Source organism: Coregonus clupeaformis, chromosome 29 (genome assembly GCF_020615455.1).
Source record: "Coregonus clupeaformis isolate EN_2021a chromosome 29, ASM2061545v1, whole genome shotgun sequence".
Classification (NCBI taxonomy): domain Eukaryota; kingdom Metazoa; phylum Chordata; class Actinopteri; order Salmoniformes; family Salmonidae; genus Coregonus; species Coregonus clupeaformis.
In genome coordinates this window covers 6,971,822-6,991,806 of record NC_059220.1, presented here as the reverse complement: position 1 = coordinate 6,991,806, position 19,985 = coordinate 6,971,822, and the positions used below count along the sequence as shown (strand labels likewise).

At 43.0% G+C, this 19,985-nt stretch overlaps 1 protein-coding gene across 3 annotated transcripts in view; it reads right to left on the bottom strand.

Annotated features, from left to right (window-relative positions):
- Positions 1–16,867, bottom strand: part of LOC121544534 (presenilin-1-like) — a 43,788-nt gene extending 26,921 nt beyond the window's left edge. The window contains exons 1-4 of one of the 3 annotated variants that reach the window (XM_041854477.2): positions 16,165–16,867; positions 15,656–15,745; positions 11,277–11,551; positions 1,574–1,715 (exon numbers count right to left, since the gene is read on the bottom strand). In XM_041854477.2, coding sequence (XP_041710411.2) covers positions 1,574–1,715; positions 11,277–11,551; positions 15,656–15,691 — 453 coding nt within the window. In that variant the 5' untranslated portion in view covers positions 15,692–15,745; positions 16,165–16,867. The remainder of the gene's footprint in view (positions 1–1,573; positions 1,716–11,276; positions 11,552–15,655; positions 15,746–16,164) is intronic. The other 2 variants (XM_041854475.2, XM_041854476.2) reach the window with 2 other exon arrangements.
- Positions 16,868–19,985: the final 3,118 nt, after the last annotated feature.

Genomic DNA, 19,985 nt, shown 5'->3' with positions numbered 1-19,985 from the left:
GAGATCAATAACAGGAGGAGGAGAGAAGAGAGGAACAGCCAGCCTTGGATCACCTGTAGAGACACACAGAGATCAATAACAGGAGGAGGAGAGGAACAGCCAGCCTTGGATCACCTGTAGAGACACACAGAGATCAATAACAGGAGGAGAGAAGAGAGGAACAGCCAGCCTTGGATCACCTGTAGGGAAACACAGAGATCAATAACAGGAGGAGGAGAGGAACAGCCAGCCTTGGATCACCTGTAGGGAAACACAGAGATCAATAACAGGAGGAGGAGAGAAGAGAGGAACAGCCAGCCTTGGATCACCTGTAGAGACACACAGAGATCAATAACAGGAGGAGGAGAGGAACAGCCAGCCTTGCATCACCTGTAGGGAAACACACAGATCAATAACGTCAAACTGGCTGCATACATGTCCAGCATGTCACTGATGATCATACATGTAGATCCCTAAGAACACAGTCCCCTCCATCATTCTTAAATGGAAGAAGTTTGGAACCACCCAGACTCTTCCTAGAGCTGGCCGCCGGGCCAAACTGAGCAAACGGGGGAGAAGGGCCTTGGTCAGGGAGGTTCCTCTGTGGAGATGGGAGAACATTCCAGAAGGACAACCATCTCTGCAGCACTCCACCAATCAGGCCTTTATGGTAGAGTGGCCAGACAGAAGCCACTCCTCAGTAAAAGGCACATGACAGCCTGCTTGGAGTTTACCAAAAGGCACCTAAAGACTCTCAAACCATGAGAAACAAGATTCTCTCGTCTGATGAAACCAAGATTGAACTCTTTGGCCTGAATGCCAAGCGTCACGTCTGGCGGAAACCTGGCACCACCCCTACGGTGAAGCATTGTGGCAGCATCATGCTGTGGGGATGTTATTCAGCGGCAGGGACTGAAAGACTCGTCAGGATCGAGGGAAAGATGAAATGGAGCAAAGTACAGAGAGATCCTTGATGAAAACCTGCTCCAGAGCGCTCAGGACCTCAAACTGGGGCGAAGGTTCACCTTCCAACAGGAGAACAACCCTAAGCACACAGCCAAGACAACGCAGGAGTGGCTTCAGGACAAGTCTCTGAATGTCCTTGAGTGGCCCAGCCAGAGCCTGGACTTGAACCCGATCGAACATCTCTGGAGAGACCTGAAAATAGCTGTGCAGCAACGCTCCCCATCCAACCTGTCGGAGCTTGAGAGGATCTGCAGAGAAGAATGGGAGAAACTCCCCAAATACAGGTGTGCCAAGATTGTAGCGTCATACCAAAGAAGACTCGAGGCTGTAATCGCTGCCAAAGGTGCTTCAACCAAGTACTGAGTAAAGGGTCTGAATACTTATGTAAATGATATATTTAATTTTTTTATAAAATTGCAAACAATTCAAATACCCCATAATGACAAAGCAAAAACAGGTTATTGTGTGTAGATTGATGAGGGGGGAAAAAAACTATTTAATCCATTTTAGAATAAAGCTGTAACGTAACACAATGTGGAAAAAGTCAAGGGGTCTGAATACTTTCCGAATGCACTGTATCTTACCCTGTACTGTAGCAGCTGTCCTTGTATAGCAGCATATATCTTACCTTGTAGCAGCGGTACTTATATAGCAGCACCAGAACCATGGTCATCACTATGATGACACTGATCATGATGGTGGCGTTGAGGACTGAGTTCAGGGCTCGCTGTCCTATTGTGTCTGTGTCCTCAGGGAACGGGGTGTAGATCCTGGACAAGACATTAGACAGTACAGGTACCTATCAAGATCCTGGACAAGACATTAGCCAGTACAGGTAACTATCAAGATCCTGGACAAGACATTAGACAGTACAGGTACCTATCAAGATCCTGGACAAGACATTAGCCAGTACAGGTAACTATCAAGATCCTGGACAAGACATTAGCCAGTACAGGTAACTATCAAGATCCTGGACAAGACATTAGCCAGTACAGGTAACTATCAAGATCCTGGACAAGACATTAGACAGTACAGGTAACTATCAAGATCCTGGACAAGACATTAGCCAGTACAGGTAACTATCAAGATCCTGGACAAGACATTAGCCAGTACAGGTAACTATCAAGATCCTGGACAAGACATTAGACAGTACAGGTACCTATCAAGATCCTGGACAAGACATTAGACAGTACAGGTACCTATCAAGATCCTGGACAAGACATTAGACAGTACAGGTACCTATCAAGATCCTGGACAAGACATTAGCCAGTACAGGTAACTATCAAGATCCTGGACAAGACATTAGCCAGTACAGGTAACTATCAAGATCCTGGACAAGACATTAGACAGTACAGGTAACTATCAAGATCCTGGACAAGACATTAGACAGTACAGGTAACTATCAAGATCCTGGACAAGACATTAGACAGTACAGGTAACTATCAAGATCCTGGACAAGACATTAGCCAGTACAGGTAACTATCAAGATCCTGGACAAGACATTAGACAGTACAGGTAACTATCAAGATCCTGGACAAGACATTAGCCAGTACAGGTAACTATCAAGATCCTGGACAAGACATTAGCCAGTACAGGTAACTATCAAGATCCTGGATAAGACATTAGCCAGTACAGGTAACTATCAAGATCCTGGACAAGACATTAGCCAGTACAGGTAACTATCAAGATCCTGGACAAGACATTAGCCAGTACAGGTAACTATCAAGATCCTGGACAAGACATTAGCCAGTACAGGTAACTATCAAGATCCTGGACAACTCATAACGTGTCAGACAACTACAGTGCCTTCAGAAAGTTCACACCCACACCTCTACTTTTTCCAAATGTTGTTGTGTTACAGCCTGAATTTAAAATTGATCACATTGAGATGTTTTGTCACTGGCATATACACAGAATCCTCCATAATGTCAAAGTAGAATTACGTTTTTAGAAATTTTTACAAATTAATTAAAAATGAAAAGCTGAAATGTCTTGAGCCAATCAATATTCAACCCCTTTGCTATGGCAATCCTAAATAAGTTCAGGAGTAAAAATGCGCTTAACAAGTCACATAAGTTACATGGACTCACTTTGTGTGCAATAATAGTGTTTATCATTATTTTTAAATGACTAACCTCATCGCTGTATCCCACACATAAAATTATCTCCCGAGTGGCGCAGTGGTCTAAGGCGCTGCATCGCAGTGCTAACTGTGCCACTAGAGATCCTGGTTCGAATCCAGGCTCTGTCGCAGCCGGCCGCGACCGGGAGACTCATGGGCGGCGCACAATTGGCCCAGCGTCGTCCAGGGTAGGGGAGGGAATGGCCGGCAGGGATATAGCTCAGTTGATAGAGCATGGCGTTTGCAACGCCAGGGTTGTGGGTTCGATTCCCACGGGGGGCCAGTATAAAAAAAAAAAATAAAAAAAATGTATTCACTAACTGTAAGTCGCTCTGGATAAGAGCGTCTGCTAAATGACTAAAAATGTAAATGTTCAATCTGTAAAGTCCCTCAGTCGAGCAGTGAATTTCAAACACAGATTCAACCACAAAGACCAGGGGAGGTTTTCCAACGCCTCGCAAAGAAGGGCACCTATTGGTAGATGGGTAAAAAATAAAAGCAGATATTGAATATCCCTTTGAGCATGGTGAAGTTATTAATTACACTTTGGATGATGTATCAATACACCCAGTCACTACAAAGACACAGGTGTCCTTCCTAACTCAGTTGCCAGAGAGGAAGGAAACCACTCAGGGATTTCACCATGAGGCCAATGGTGACTTTAAAACAGTTACAGAGTTTAATGGCTGTGATAAGAGAAAAACTGAGGATGGATCAACAACATTGTAGTTACTCCACAATACTAACCTAATTGACAGAGTGAAAAAAAGGAAGCCTGTACAGAATAAAAAATATTCCAAAACATGCATCCTGTTTGCAATAAGGCACTAAAGTAATACTGCAAAAAATGTGGCAAAGCAATTCACTTTATGTCCTGAATACAAAGTGTTATGTTTGGGGCAAATCCAATACAACACATTACTGAGTACCACTCTTCATATTTTCAAGCATAGTGGTGGCTGCATCATGTTATGGGCATGCTTGTAATCGTTAAGGAGTTTTTCACGATAAAAGAGAAACGGAATGGAACTAAGCAGGCAAAATCCTAGAGGAAAACCTGGTTCAATCTGATTTCCACCAGACACTGGGAGATTATTTCTCCTTTTAGCAGGACAATAACCTAAAACTCAAGGCCAAATCCACGCTGGAGTTGCTTACCAAGAAGACAGTGAATGTTCCTGAATGGCCGAGTTACAGTTTTGACTTAAATCTACTTGAGAATCTATGGCAAGACTTGAAAACGGTTGTCTAGCAAGAGAGATTTATTTTAGTATTTTTTATTTATTTATTTTTTCAGGCTGTAAAAACAAAATGTGGAATAAATAGTTTCTGAAGGCACTGTATCAAGATCCTGGACAACACATAACATGTCAGACAACTATCAAGATCCTGGACAACACATTAGATCATATTATTACAGCATCAGAAAACTATCAGAAATACTCAAAGAGCATCCTTATTTTTTATTTATTTTTTTAGTCATTTAGCAGACGCTCTTATCCAGAGCGACTTACAGGAGCAATTAGGGTTAAGTGCCTTGCTCAAGGGCACATCGACAGATTTTTCACCTAGTCGGCTCTGGGATTAGAACCAGCGACCTTTCGGTCACTGGCACAACGCTCTTACCCACTAAGCTACCTGCCGCCCTCACTTTACTTTGTATCATTATCATGTCTGTGTTCGTGGTGTTTGACCTACAGCCTATAGGGAACCAGACTGCACAATGGGTCTTATGTTCCTAGACCAACCAAATAGTTCTGCCAGTAGCCCAGTTCGATCTGTAATGATGGTCCAGCAACATATGTGTTGTATTACCGCCATCTGGTGGCTCTGCTGGTCAACTGCACCCAAAATGAAACACGAAGTCACTCCTGGTTTTATTTTCTGCAATCCTGACGAACCCTGAGACCATGTGTAGCCGTGGTTACAACATCCCTTTCTCCCCCCCTTAAATCTGTAGCCGTGGGGGGCGCAGTTGGAAGCCAAGGATGTAGCACGCGTCTCCCTATCGCTCCTGAGTTAGTGACCAAATTTATATATTTAACTTTGCAAAACTGCATACATTTCTGTTTGCCCAGGCGTCTGAAGAGACCCATAAACAACTCAGTTCAAGTTTAATAAATTTAAATTCGTAATGACATCAACCCGACCAAAAACAGAGTCTGCAAGAGCAGGCCGCAACAAGCCTGCAACTTCTCCCGACTCACCCCAGCCACCGAACGCTGCCAATGCCGGCCCCACGGAAACACTGACTGTGGAGATGCTGCAATCCGTGATAGGTACCCTCAAAGCCGACATTTTCGGAAAAATTGACTGTCTCTCTACCAATCTCAGGTCAGAGATATCAACGATCAAAGACGAGCTAAAAATCTATCGAGAGTATACAGAATAAGCTCGACGCACATGGGGTGACTTTATCAGATTTGGAGCGAGGTGCTACAGACCACAGCACTCGCATTAGCGAGCTAGAGGCTAACGTCGGCTCATTGACAACTAGGGTGGCATTCCTCGATAATAGATGCGAAGATATGGAAAGTAGAATGCGGAGGAACAACATTCGTCTACTGGGAATACCGGAGGGAGTGGAGGGCCCAAGGCCCACGGAGTACATGGCCCAGCTACTTCAGGAGCTGCTCGGGCTAGAGGAGAAGCCATTGCTAGACCGGGCTCACCGCACTCTGCGTAGCCGACCCAGGGATGGAGAACCACCACGACCATTTGTCATCAGGGTGCATTTCTTTCACGTCCGCAACGACATACTGAGAAGATCGGGAGAAGCATCCCCTCTTCTACATAAAGGTAAAATAATCTCGATATTTGCGGACTACACAACAGCTGTGGCTAAGAGGCGGGCTAGCTTTGGAGCTGTGAAACGCCAACTACACGCCTGCCCGGGCGTGAAGTTCGGCCTCATCTACCCTGCGGTTTTGAGACTGACTTTACCGGACGGCTCCATGCACAGATTCGAGGACCCGACTATAGCGGCAGATTTCATCAACAAGAACGTGAAAGCGGCTGTTGTACCGCATGGTGTGTAACAAATGGTTGGCTGGCTGGTCTTCCTAGCAGGCTAGTTAGCAGGCCGAATGGGTGACTAACGAAGCCATCTTTGCTGGGTTCATCGACATATGAATGTCATTCTCTTTTTTATCTCTTTATTTCCAGCCCAGGTTTGCCGCCTCTAATGCCAATATCTGGGGGTCTGCATGGCTGTTTCAGTTTGATCATTTACCATCTGCGTCGAGGTTAAACCTCTCTTAATCGACGATAGTTTTCCTTAGACTCTATTGGGGACCATTCTATCCATGTTTGGCTTACTCTAGTTAAATGGTCACTAATCTTAGGTAGCACAGAGTAAGAGTTATCATGTTTAGCTCTAAACTTTCTTCGTATTTAGGGTTTTGCTTGCATCTCATTTGGGGAGATGCTTCGGCAAGGGCGGGTGTGAGGGAAGGGTTTGTTCACTCTCTATTTGTATATAGTTTGTATATGTTTTTTGTGCCTTTTCGTTTGTCTTTGTTTTTTACATTTGCGCTTTCAGGTTCAACTAAGATCTTCAGTTTACATTGTACCTTGTCCTTTACACATCCTCTCTCTCTCTTAAGATATGACTCAGCCTAGTGTAGCCCATACTGCTGGAGGGAATTTGCTTTAATTTTCTTACTTGGAACTGCAGGGGCATAAATAACCCAGTTAAACGTAGTAAAGTGCTACACCATCTTCATCATTTGAAAGCTCACATCATCTTTCTCCAAGAAACTCATCTGAAGGTATCACAACACTCAAGTCTTAGGTGCAGATGGGTGGGTCAGGTGTTCCATTCCTCATTTCAGAGTAAGGCGAGAGGGGTGGCTATTTTACTTCACAGATCGGTACCTTTTACATGTTCTAAGGTGATCGCAGATCCCCATGGCAGATATATAATTGTCAGTGGTAGGCTGCTCAATACAAAGGTTCTTCTTGTTAATATCTATGCTCCTAATTGGGACAATGGTGATTTTTTCAAATCGGTTTTCTCTACACTCCCAGATATGTCCACCCATATGTTGATATTAGGAGGTGACTTTAACTGTTGGTTAGACCCACAATTGGATCGATCCTCCACTAAACCTACCACCTTATCAACCTCAGCTAGAGTTGTTCGAACCTTTATGTCTGAATTGGTTAATCCAGCTGGGAAAGCATACTCTTTTTTCTCATCGGTCCACCACACTTTTACGCGCATAGACTACTTCCTTGTTGATGACCGGCTCCTCCACTCCATAACTTCATGTTCATATAACCCAATTGTTGTATCTGACCACGCCCCTGTTACTATGGAAGTAGCTTTTCAAAATGTTGACAATCAGCGACCGCCTTGGCGACTAAAAACTCAACTGCTCAGTAATGAACACTTTGTCAATTTTGTTTTGAGTCAAATCGACTTTTTCATGATTACAAATAGAACCCCAAACATCTCTGCGTCTACTCTCTGGGAAACTTTGAAAGCTTATATCAGAGGTGAAATTATCTCCTACACCGCACATGAGAACAAATTGAAAAGGAATAGGTTATCTATGCTAACACGCTGTATTGCCCAATTAGATGACATTTATGCCGTTTCACCATCCCCCGGATATTTATAAGGAACGTTTAACTCTGCAAGCAGAATTTGACACACTATTAACAGACCAGGTTACTGAAATGCTTGTCAAGTCTAGGAGCACTTACTATGAACAAGGAGATAAAGCCAGTAAATTATTAGCTCACAAGTTACGTCAACAATCATCATCAGCTCAGATTACAAAAATTCGTACATCATCTGGGATATCATTAGATCCTGGGGGATCAATGAGGAGTTCAAGAGATTTTACCAGTCTCTATATACCTCTGAAAGTAAAGCGGATACACTGGAATTGGATAATTTCTTCCACTCACTATCTGTGCCTTGGTCGGCCGGGATTTGGTTAAAAAATTAGAGCAGCCGATCACTGTTGAAGAACTGTCTAACGCTGTCAAATCCCTTCAATCTGGGAGAAGCCCAGGGCCTGATGGCTACCCGACAGAGTTTTATAAAAAAGTTTATCACCAAAATAGCCCCTATTCTAATTGAAATGTACAATGATGCATTTGTAAATGGTGCTCTCCCACATACTCTCACTCAAGCAACCATTTGTGTTATTCTTAAAAAAAACAAAGACCCTCTTGACTGTGCATCATACCGTCCAATTAGCCTGCTAAATGTGGACTATAAAATTCTAGCCAAAATTCTGGCAACGCGGCTAGAAACAGTCCTCCCATCAATTATCTCTCCGGATCAAACAGGATTTATAAAAAATAGACACTCATTCTTCAATCTCCGAAGATTATTTAATATCATATACAATCCTTCTGTCGACAATACCTCTGAAGCCATTATATCCCTGGACGCGGAGAAAGCGTTTGATCGGGTGGAATGGAAATACCTTTTTACACTCTAAATAAATTTGGCTTTGGCTCCAAATTCATGACCTGGATAAAACTTCTGTACTCATCCCCCAAGCCTCTGTCAGGACTAATAACACTCAATCAGATCGCTTCCCTTTGCAAAGATCGACACGTCAGGGTTGCCCTTTAAGTCCCTTACTGTTTGCCCTCGCCATAGAGCCACTTGCAATAGCACTTCGCTCCAACCCCCTCATCAAAGGCATAGTCAGATACGGGCACGAACACAAACTGTCTTTATATGCAGATGATTTATTAATATACACATCCAATCTTTCTGTCTCTGTCCCTGCTGCCCTTGCCACTTTCGCATCCTTCGGTCACTTATCAGGGTATAAACTAAATCTCAGTAAAAGTGAATTGATGCCACTTAACATGGCTGCAAAAAAATCCCCTTTACATAACTTGCCATTTAAAATAGCTCACAGTAGTTTTATTTATCTCGGGTACATGTCACAATTAGGTTTGAAGACCTTTTTCAAGCCAACTTTGCTCCTCTCTTAACCCGTACTAAGGACGATTTGGAACGGTGGTCTTTGCTACACCTCTCCTTAGTTGCTAGAATTAACTCTATTAAAATGAATACTCTCCCTAAATTCTTATACCTCTATCAGTGCCTTCCAATATTTCTACCCAATACATTTTTCAAAAAAGATCGACGGCCTAATTCTACCCTTTATATGGGACAAAAAGCCTCCTAGGATGCGAAACAGCTCTTGCAGAGGCCCAAACCAGACGGCGGTCTAGCTCTACCAGATTTCAGATTCTATTATTGGGCCGCTAACCTTAGGATCATTCAGTACTGGTTGCAGAGCAGAGTGATATTCCCACCCCCAACTTGGCTGGAGATGGAGGCTGCCTCGTCAACACCGGCATCACTGTCTTCCCTCGCTCACTCCTCTATTACAGGCCCTTACTCCTCCTTCACCAATAATACATGTGTCAAAACAACATTGAAGATCTGGAATCAATTTAGGCGCCACTTTGGGTTTCAAACAACCTCTTCCTTGGCTCCGGTAGCCTCAAACCCAGCTTTTCCCCCATCTATGATTGATGGTGCTTTCTCAACATGGTCTAATCTCGGTATTAAAAGATTCAGAGATCTGTACACTAACAATACATTTAGTACGTTTCAACAATTATCAGCTAAATTTGGTCTCCCCAGACATCATTTTTTTAGGTTCCTACAAGTCCGGAGTTACGTCCGCAGCATAGATCCAGGATTCCCCAACCTTTCTGGTGGAACACAGTTCGACACATTTCTCACCCCACTTCCTAACCAGAAAGGCACATTGTCAATAATCTATAGTCAAATTTGCTCACTACAAGCCATCTCATTAAACAATATCAAATCCTCTTGGGAGGAGGAACTGGGTGAGGAAATATCTGATGAACTATGGGAAGGGGCACTCAAAAGGGTACATAGCTCTTCTATTTGCGCTCGACACGGCCTCATCCAATGCAAACTCATTCATAGGGCCCACTGGACCAAAGCAAGACTATCAAAAATTTACAAGGATGTGAACCCTAATTGTGTTCGATGTAACCAGTCCCCTGCTAATCATGTGCACATGTTTTGGTGCTGCCCATCTCTTGTTGGTTTCTGGAAAGACATCTTTAACACACTCTCAGAATTAAGCGGCACACAGATCGAGCCAGACCCTCTCATTGCATTATTTGGAGTTTCCTTACCCACAATACAATTGACCAAAATGAATAAGGATGTAATTGCCTTTGTCACGTTGTTAGCGAGACGATTAATTTTACTTAGATGGAAATCCTCTGCAGCCCCTTCTCATGCTCTTTGGATTAAATCTATTTTGAATTGCATAAAGTTGGAGAAAATAAAACAGACACTCAATGGGTCTGTAGACAAATTCTATGCAAAGTGGGCTCCCCTTCTTTTCTTATGTTAAAAGAATACATTTCCCTGCAGTTCCAGAGTGATGTATATTTATATATTGATGATGTAGGAAGCCTGGTATGTGCATATACGACATCTCGGATGTTAAGGATGGTAATAACTGTGCTAGCTGACCTATAACAACTGGATCAAAACAGATATTTTCCTCTTTTTTTTTTTTTTTTTTGTGTTTTATCTTATTTATGTATTTAATGTCTATTTTTTCTTTCATGTCTGTTTCTCTATGTTTTGCTGTATCGTTGTCTTCAAATTGTTGTTCCATATTCATACCAAATAACTTTCAAGTGCAATTATTTACTAAATGCTGGTACTGAAAATTCAATAAACAAAGTATATAAAAAAAAAAAATCTGTAGCCGTGGTTACAACAACCCTCTCTCTCCCCCTTAAATCTGTAGCCGTGGTCACAACAACCCTCTCTCCCCCTTAAATCTGTAGCCGTGGTTACAACAACCCTCTCTCTCCCCCTTAAATCTGTAGGCGTGGTTACAACCCTCTCTCTCTCCCCCCCTTAAATCTGTAGCCGTGGTCACAACAACCCTCTCTCTCCCCCTTAAATCTGTAGCCGTGGTTACAACAACCCTCTCTCCCCCTTAAATCTGTTGCCGTGGTTACAACCCTCTCTCTCCCCCTTAATCTGTAGCCGTGGTTACAACAACCCTCTCTCTCCCCCTTAAGTCTGTAGCCGTGGTTACAACAACCCTCTCTCTCCCCCTTAAATCTGTAGCCGTGGTTACAACAACGTTCTATTTCCTCCGTCTCCTTAACCCAGAACATCACCAGTATGTTGTCAGTACGTTGCCATAACGTCGCCGGTACTCACAGCCTCTGTCCGTCGTTCTGGGTGTAGAAGCTGACGGACTTGATGGTTGCAACAACGACCACCATGCAGAGCGTGACGGGGACGAACAGCATGATGACGTGTTTGGCCCCGTAGTTCAACGGCAACTCCTCATCCTCCTCGCTCTCTACCACCTGGGGGGGGCGTTGTGGGGGGGCTGTGGAGGGGGGCAGTCCATTCTGCTCCGCCCCGCCCCCGCCACCTCTGGACCGTACCCTCAGCTCCGTGTGCTGGTTCTGGGTTGACGCCTCAGTCGCCTGGAGAAGGAACAGAGGGTGACATATTTGACAGGGACAGGGGAAACGCACGTTGATCAAATATTTCTGTAAATGTTTCCGTTCACAACTGTGGGGACAGTCAGCATCCAGCATTATAGAAGAACAAGGCTGATATCATGTAGCCTGGGTCCCAGGTCTGTTTGTACCGTCTTGCCATCTAAAAATGACAACCACATGGGACCAGGCTACATATCTTTCACTGAGTGAACCAAAACCCTCCCATTTATGGAGGTAGGAAGTCACCAGCGGTGACAGTAACTCCAGTAATAACAACAGCATTACTGTGTCACACTTATCAGGCCAACCACGTTTGTGTATCCAGAGCCATGTCAATATGCGTTTGTTGTCAATGTTTTTTTTCAGCGTCAAAATGGTGGCAGTTGTGAAAAAAGTCAATAGTTGGAAGAGTTGCAGAGCTAATTGAAAATAATGCCATTGTTGATTAGATGACCTTTTTCCTTTAATTAGGCTACTTTCTCCAGAACCACATGGTCCATCTACTAGACACTCATGGATATATCTTAACTACCAAAATTACTGAAGATTCCGGTAACTTTGGTAAATCACCGGTAGCTTTGCAGCCCAAGCTACAGTATGTAGGTCTAATGCTTAATCCTTCCTTCTGCTTATCTTCTGAATAAAAAAACGGTTCAGAGATTTCCGAAGAGGTTTCCTGGTTAATACACTTCTCAATATCACGTAATAAGAATTTGCTCCACCGAACCCGGTCACAGCCGCTGTCCTTCACTGAAAGTGTTGTTTATGAACGGAGGTTGAGACGGAGAGAGCCTCTTTCCGTCAGCTGAGAAGGTATGCATGTACTGCCTTTCAATGCAATAAAAGCAACTGGACTACTGTGATAACATGTTGGCGTGAGCTGCTTCACGTGTGTGTTGTGATAACATGTTGGCGTGAGCTGCTTCACGTGTGGGAAGGTATTGGAAGGAAAAAGCAACTAAGGACTTCCTGTACCAGAGACTGAGAGGCCACGCCCTCAGAGTCTCCACGAGCAAAACTAATGAAAGGTGTAACACGCTCAATGAATATAGTCCAAGGGCCACCCACCAAAAAAGGCTTCAGAAAAGGCATTCCATGACCCAGGAAACAAAACTGACAAGTTTCAACATAACGTACATACTTTTATGAATATGAACAGTGTGAGGTCCAAAACGTGTAAAATTTGCACGTTAAATAAATATTCTAAAAAAAAAATTTTAAAGTACAATTTCAAAATCATAGCGCATTTCGGGTAATTTCCCCTAGCAACATGAGGTTGCCATCTTACACCTTGTTACACATGTTCCGTTGTCCACGTTTGCAGAAAGCAATGCATGTACCAGGCGAATCCCGAAATAATACGAGATAAGAAGCTGTTAAAAAGTGCAACATTTATTTTTCTCAGATGCCAGAACAGCGCTTTATGTTTCTGTCGAGACCTTGAATGTTTCGAGAGCTGTGTTTGCGAGCAAACGTTGTGCTGTCTTTAGTTTGGCTAGCAGGCAAAAGCAATGAGGCCCTTGTACACTAAATACAGAACGACGTCTTCTATTAACTAAGAAAACCACTGCACATAGTTAAAACACATTTCCTCGTTTCGGGGTCCATCTGGATCAGTGTAGGACCGGTAACATGTGATGCTTGAGCTTTATGCAAGGACGAACACCGAACGCACAAATAGTTCTGTGTGCCAGCGTGCAACAAAAGTAACCAAGGTGAAACACAGCAACATCGCAACATCGCTATGGAAATTACCCAAGATGCGCTGTGATTGATGCTAAATATCGTAACTTTGATTAAAGATTAATGTGCAACTTTCAGAAGTTTTGAATAAGACCGTGTTGATGTTCATAACATTATCTACAAAATCTTGAAATTTTGCAGTTCCATTTCCTGCATCACAGAACAACACATTTTTGATGGGTGGCCCTTGGACTAATAACATTCTCAATTCATTTATTTGAGTTCGCATAAATGACAAAGCCACTATACCGCTGGTTATGATCTACAAGTAAGTAAGTAGCCTTGTACGAACCTTGGCTTGTGTGAGCTGGAAGGGAGCAGGGCCTAAAATTAACACCAACCACATGCGGGTAGATTTTGTCATTGGCGGGTAAGAATGTCAAATTACGATTCCCTTGTTCTAGCAAGATTTCTGGCTCCCAGGTGTCTTTTATACAGGTAACGAGCTGAGATTAGGGGCACACTCTTAAAGGGAGTGCTCCTAATCTCAGCTTGTTACCTGTATAAAAGACACCTGTCCACAGAAGCAATCAATCAGATTCCAAACTCTCCACCATGGCCAAGACCAAAGAGCTCTCCAAGGATGTCAGGGACAAGATTGTAGACCTACACAAGGCTGGAATGGGCTACAAGACCATCGCCAAGCAGCTTGGTGAGAAGGTGACAACAGTTGGTGTGATTATTCCCAAATGGAAGAAACACAAAATAACTGTCAATCTCCCTCGGCCTGGGGCTCCATGCAAGATCTCACCTTGTGGAGTTACAATGATCATGAGAATGGTGAGGAATCAGCCCAGAACTACACGGGAGGATCTTGTCAATGATCTCAAGGCAGCTGGGACCATAGTCACCAAGAAAACAATTGGTAACACACTATGCCGTGAAGGACTGAAATCTTGCAGCACCCCCGCAAGGTCCCCCTGCTCAAGAAAGCACATATACAGGCCCGTCTGAAGTTTGCCAATGAACATCTGAATGATTCAGAGGAGAACTGGGTGAAAGTGTTGTGGTCAGATGAGACCAAAATCGAGCTCTTTGGCATCAACTCAACTCGCCGTGTTTGGAGGAGGAGGAATGCTGCCTATGACCCCAAGAACACCATCCCCACCGTCAAACATGGAGGTGGAAACATTATGCTTTGGGGGTGTTTTTCTGCTAAGGGGACAGGACAACTTCACCGCATCAAAGGGACGATGGACGGGGCCATGTACCGTCAAATCTTTGGATGAGAACCTCCTTCCCTCAGCCAGGGCATTGAAAATGGGTCGTGGATGGGTATTCCAGCATGACAATGACCCAAAACACACGGCCAAGGCAACAAAGGAGTGGCTCAAGAAGAAGCACATTAAGGTCCTGGAGTGGCCTAGCCAGTCTCCAGACCTTCATCCCATAGAAAATCTGTGGAGGGAGCTGAAGGTTCGAGTTGCCAAACGTTATGTGGAGGGAGTTGAAGGTTCGAGTTGCCAAACGTTGCCAAACCTTAATGACTTGGAGAAGATCTGCAAAGAGGAGTGGCGCAGTGGTCTAAGGCACTGCATCGCAGTGCTAACTGTGCCACTAGATCCTGGTTCGAATCCAGGCTCTGTCGCAGCCGGCCGCAACCGGGAGATTCATGGGCGGCGCACAATTGGCCCAGCGTCGTCCAGGGTAGGGGAGGGAATGGCCGGCAGGGATGTAGCTCAGTTGATAGAGCATGGCGTTTGCAACGCCAGGGTTGTGGGTTCGATTCCCACGAGGGGCCAGTATAAAAAATTATAATAATGTATTCACTAACTGTAAGTCGCTCTGGATAAGAGCGTCTGCTAAATGACTAAAATGTGAGTGGGACAAAATCCCTCCTGAGATGTGTGTAAACCTGGTGGCCAACTACAAGAAACGTCTGACCTCTGTGATTGCCAACAAGGGTTTTGCCACCAAGTACTAAGTCATGTTTTGCAGAGGGGTCAAATACTTATTTCCCTTATTAAAATGCTAATCAATTTATAACATTTTTTACATGCGTTTTTCTGGATTTTTTTGTTGTTATTCTGTCTCTCACTGTTCAAATAAACCTACAATTAAAATGATAGACTGATCATGTCTTTGTCAGTGGGCAAATGTACAAAATCAGCAGGGGATCAAATACTTTTTTCCCTCACTGTATGTATGGTCACTGTGGGGACGACCTCTTCTCCTAACATGTATGGTCCCAGAACTTAATCGAGCAGCTGACCAATTACGTGAGACTTTAGTTCTGGGTTAACCGAAATTACAAGGCCGCCGAGTTGGCCACAATCTACAAGTGAGAATACATCATGGACAAGCATTATTTCTCATAATTCAAAAATCACAGCAATAACTCACCATATTGTTCTCGACGTCCTCCACATTGTTGGCCATGGTTGGCAGAGCAGACGCTTGCCCTCACATACAAGCCAAGTTGTCCTGTCCTGCCTGGTATAACAGAAGCACTGTTAATACACGGCATATAATGGTGGTATAATGCATACAAATCAGAAGACGGCATTTGAAATCAACCGCCAGGAACACTGCAGAAATATAACCCCAACATAACTGTTTAAGTGTTCACATTTGTGGTTATGATTACTGGATTCCAGCAGACAGTTCCTCCTGTCCCTAACTAGATAGCTACTAGGTTGACCTGGTTGTTAGTTAACCCACTCCTTTATCCACTATTGACGATAGTATCTTCTGGCCGGGGAAATTTGTTAAGATCCCCGACGCTCGTTCTGAACGTTAAAATGCATTGCTTTTGGTACGGTTTTTGTAAACATAAAGGAACATATCTTTCATTTCAGCAATAAATCATTTTCAAAAAAACTAAAAAAAGGTTAAATTACTAACTTACACACCTTTATAGGGTTAGTCTTCCCACACGGCCTTCTACAGTAAATGTATACTTTTTTTATTTGAAAGATATCTTTCTCGCTGATATGAAAGGTAAGGGGCATATCTGCATGTGTTTCGATAACCGTTTAGCAAGCTATGATTATTGACGTTTCTAAATGTTAAAACAGTGTCCGAATTGTAGTTCACAATCACAAAGCCAACCACTGGCGAAGCTAACCGCTGAAAAACCCTACAAATAAGAAGGATTTTCAAGAACTACGTTAGCTAGCTGGCCAGCTAGTTAGCGAATTAACTAGCATAATAATTATTGGTACAACATACAATGGCTATATTGGCACACAACGCAAGAAGCTAATTTACTAATTCAGGTTGGCTAGTTTGGCTAGCTATCGGCTAGCTTGCTAGCTAGATAGCCAATGTGCATTGAGAGATGGTAGTTTTGTTGTCGATGTTTACCTACTATCACCAGGTGATACTTGCTTCTGACTACGATAAAAAAATGTCACAGAAAATGTTGAATTCTGTGTTAAAACCCTGCAATTGGTCCGCTCGTCCTTATTGTTCCTGTCTATTTTCAAGCATAGAGAATGACAGAGAAAAGCATTCCTATATAGTTCCTATTATGTTAAATTATATTCCGTTTCGGCCAGCGCCATTGACGCAATCTCCATTTTCATGTAGTAAATGTTATTCTTCATGATTGGCTGATCCCGCCCTGATGACCCGGTTTGACATGACTCCAACAGGGGTCACCAGGAGGGATCAGCCAATGAAGTCCCACCCAGTTGACTACGTTAAGATGGCGGAAGCCCTCAATGGTGCTGCCCATGCTAATACGGCTTTTTGGCCATTAGAGGCCTCTATTATTCTCTATGATTTTCAAGAGCCCATCCGGCTACTGTACTTCCTCTCCCGCCCACAGGGTCGGTGTTAAAGGCGAATCCCTGGGACGTCCACACCCTAACTCATTGTTCTATCTGTGCCCTAACCCTTACCTGAACAATGTTAAATGTAAACTTCAATGGGGTAAGGACGACAATTTTAAACGTAAACTTCAATGTGGTCGGGACGTCCCAAGGATCCTTGTTTGCACGGACCCCGCCCACTATCACAGCACTTGGTGTGCATTTAGGATCGAAACGTTTTGTTATACTGCAATTTCTCGGTAACATTGTTTGTAGCAAGTGGTCATCGCCCTACAAGGTTTCAAACATAGTTTATTTTTGAATCTTTTGTAACGAAATACCTTATAAAAACACACCGACACAGCCATACACGCCAGTTTCGAGGATTTTTGTAAAGTCGCAAACACATCTGCCAAAGGACACGGCCCTTCTCATGTTCCTATAGTTATTTTTCCGGTGTCAAAAGTAATTTCTGCTTTGTCGTTCTCCTAGTAAATGGAGGATTAGCGTCATTGCAGCAACAGTGTCAATGCATCAAACTTTTTATGTTACAAAAATGTTACATAAATCTATACATCCTTCTTAAAACAATGAACTCAAATAAACACCCTTTGCCTTGATGACAGCTTTGCACACTCTTGGCATTCTCTCAACCAGCTTCACCTGGAATGCTTTTTCAGCATCCCACATATGCTGAGCACTTGTTGGCTGCTTTTCCTTCACTCTGCGGTCCAACTCATCCCAAACCATCTCAATTGGGTTGAGGTCGGGTGATTGTGGAGGTCAGGTCATCTGATGCAGTACTCCATCACTCTCCTTCTTGGTAAAATAGCCCTTACACCGCCTGGAGGTGTGTTGGGTCATTGTCCTGTTGAAAAACAAATGATAGTCCCACTAAACCCAAACCAGATTAAATGGCATATCGCTGCAGAATGCTGTGGTAGCCATGCTGGTTAAGTGTGCCTTGAATTCTAAATAAATCACAGACATTGTCACCAGCAAAAGCACCCCCACACCATCACACCTCCTCCTCCATGCTTCACGGTGGGAACTACACATGCGGAGATCATCCGTTCACCTACACTGCTCACAAAGACACAGTGGTTGGATCCAAAAATCTCCAATTTGGACTCGAGTCCAAATGACAGATTTCCACCGGTCTAATGTCCATTGCTCGTGTTTCTTGGCCCAAGCAAGTCTCTTCTTCTTATTGGTGTCCTTTAGTAGTGGTTTCTTTGTAGCAATTTGACCATGAAGGCCTGATTCATGCAGTCTCCTCTGAACAGTTGATGTTGAGATGTGTCTGTTACTTGAACTATGTGAAGCACTGTGAAGAACTTATTTATTTGGGCTGCAATTTCTGAGGCTGCTAACTCTAATGAACTTATCCTCTGCAGCAGAGGTAACTCTGGGTCTTCTTTTCCTGTGGCGGTCCTCATGAGAGCCAGTTTCATCATAACGCTTGATGGTTTTTGTGACTGCACTTGAAGAAACTTTAAAAGTTCTTCACATTTTCTGGATTCACTGACCTTCATGTCTTAAAGTAATGATGGACTGTCGTTTCTCTTTGCTTATATGAGCTGTTCTTGCCATAATATGGACTTGGTCTTTTACCAAATAGGGCCATCTTCTGTATCCTCCCCCCCACACACACACACACCCCCCCCCTTGTCACAACACAACTGATTGGCTCAAATGCATTAAGAAGGAAATAAATTCCACAAATTAACTTTTAACAAGGCACACCTGTTAATTGAAATGCATTCCAGGTGACTACCTCAATAATCTGGTTGAGAGAATGCCAATAGTGTGCAAAGCTGTCATCAAGGCAAAGGGTGGCTACTTTGAAGAATCTCAAATATAAAATATATAATATATATATATTATTTGTTTAACACTTTTTTGGTTACTACACGATTCCATATGTGTTATTTCATAGTTTTGATGTCTTCACTATTATTCTACAATGCAGAAAATAGAAAAAGTAAAGAAAAACCCTTGAATGAGTAGGTGTGTCCACACTTTTGACTGGTGGTGTCTTTGTACCGTATAGTGTCCATTTGCTCTCTTTTAAGAGTTAGTGTTTTTGGCACAGGTCAAGGCTGGCCTTTGGCTGATTCAAATGTGTAAAAGGCACATAATTAGGTTAATGTAGGTTGTTAACAGGTATGATAGTCCATCATTGTTTACATATTGTCTTTGAAGTAACTAATCACCTATAGGCCTACAGTGTATTGCATTGGGATCAATAGAGTGGGTAGAGTAGAAAGTGTTGCTGGACATGTAGACCTCAGTCCCCCAAGAAATAACATCATATATGGATTCTACAGACCCTAGTGATTAATCCCAACCCCACTTTTACTTCTGCACCTATAATAGTTTTCTCTTTATAAGCCAATATGTATTTCATATACAGTGTATTCCCTTTACGAAAAAATATTGCAGTCAGAGTGCAGTATAACTGCAGTACACTGTAGTATAACTGTAGTTAAAATGCAGTATAACTGCAGTACACTGTAGTATAACTGTAGTTAAAATGCAGTATAACTGCAGTACACTGTAGTATAACTGTAGTTAAAATGCAGTATAACTGCAGTACACTGTAGTATAACTGTAGTTAAAATGCAGTATAACTGCAGTATGCTGCAAATACTGCGTCCAAAAAATTATAATACTGGAGTAATTTTGCAGTGTAACTGCAGTTAATTTGCAATCACTGCGTCCAAAATACCACAGTCGACTCCAGTTACTGCACTTTTACTCAGTGGTGGAAAAAGTACTCAATTGTCATACTTGAGTAAAAGTAAAGATACCTTAATAGAAAATTACTCATGTAAAAGTGAAAGTCACCCAGTAAAATACTACCTGAGTAAAAGTCTAAAAGTATTTGGTTTTAAGTATACTTAAGTATAAAAAAT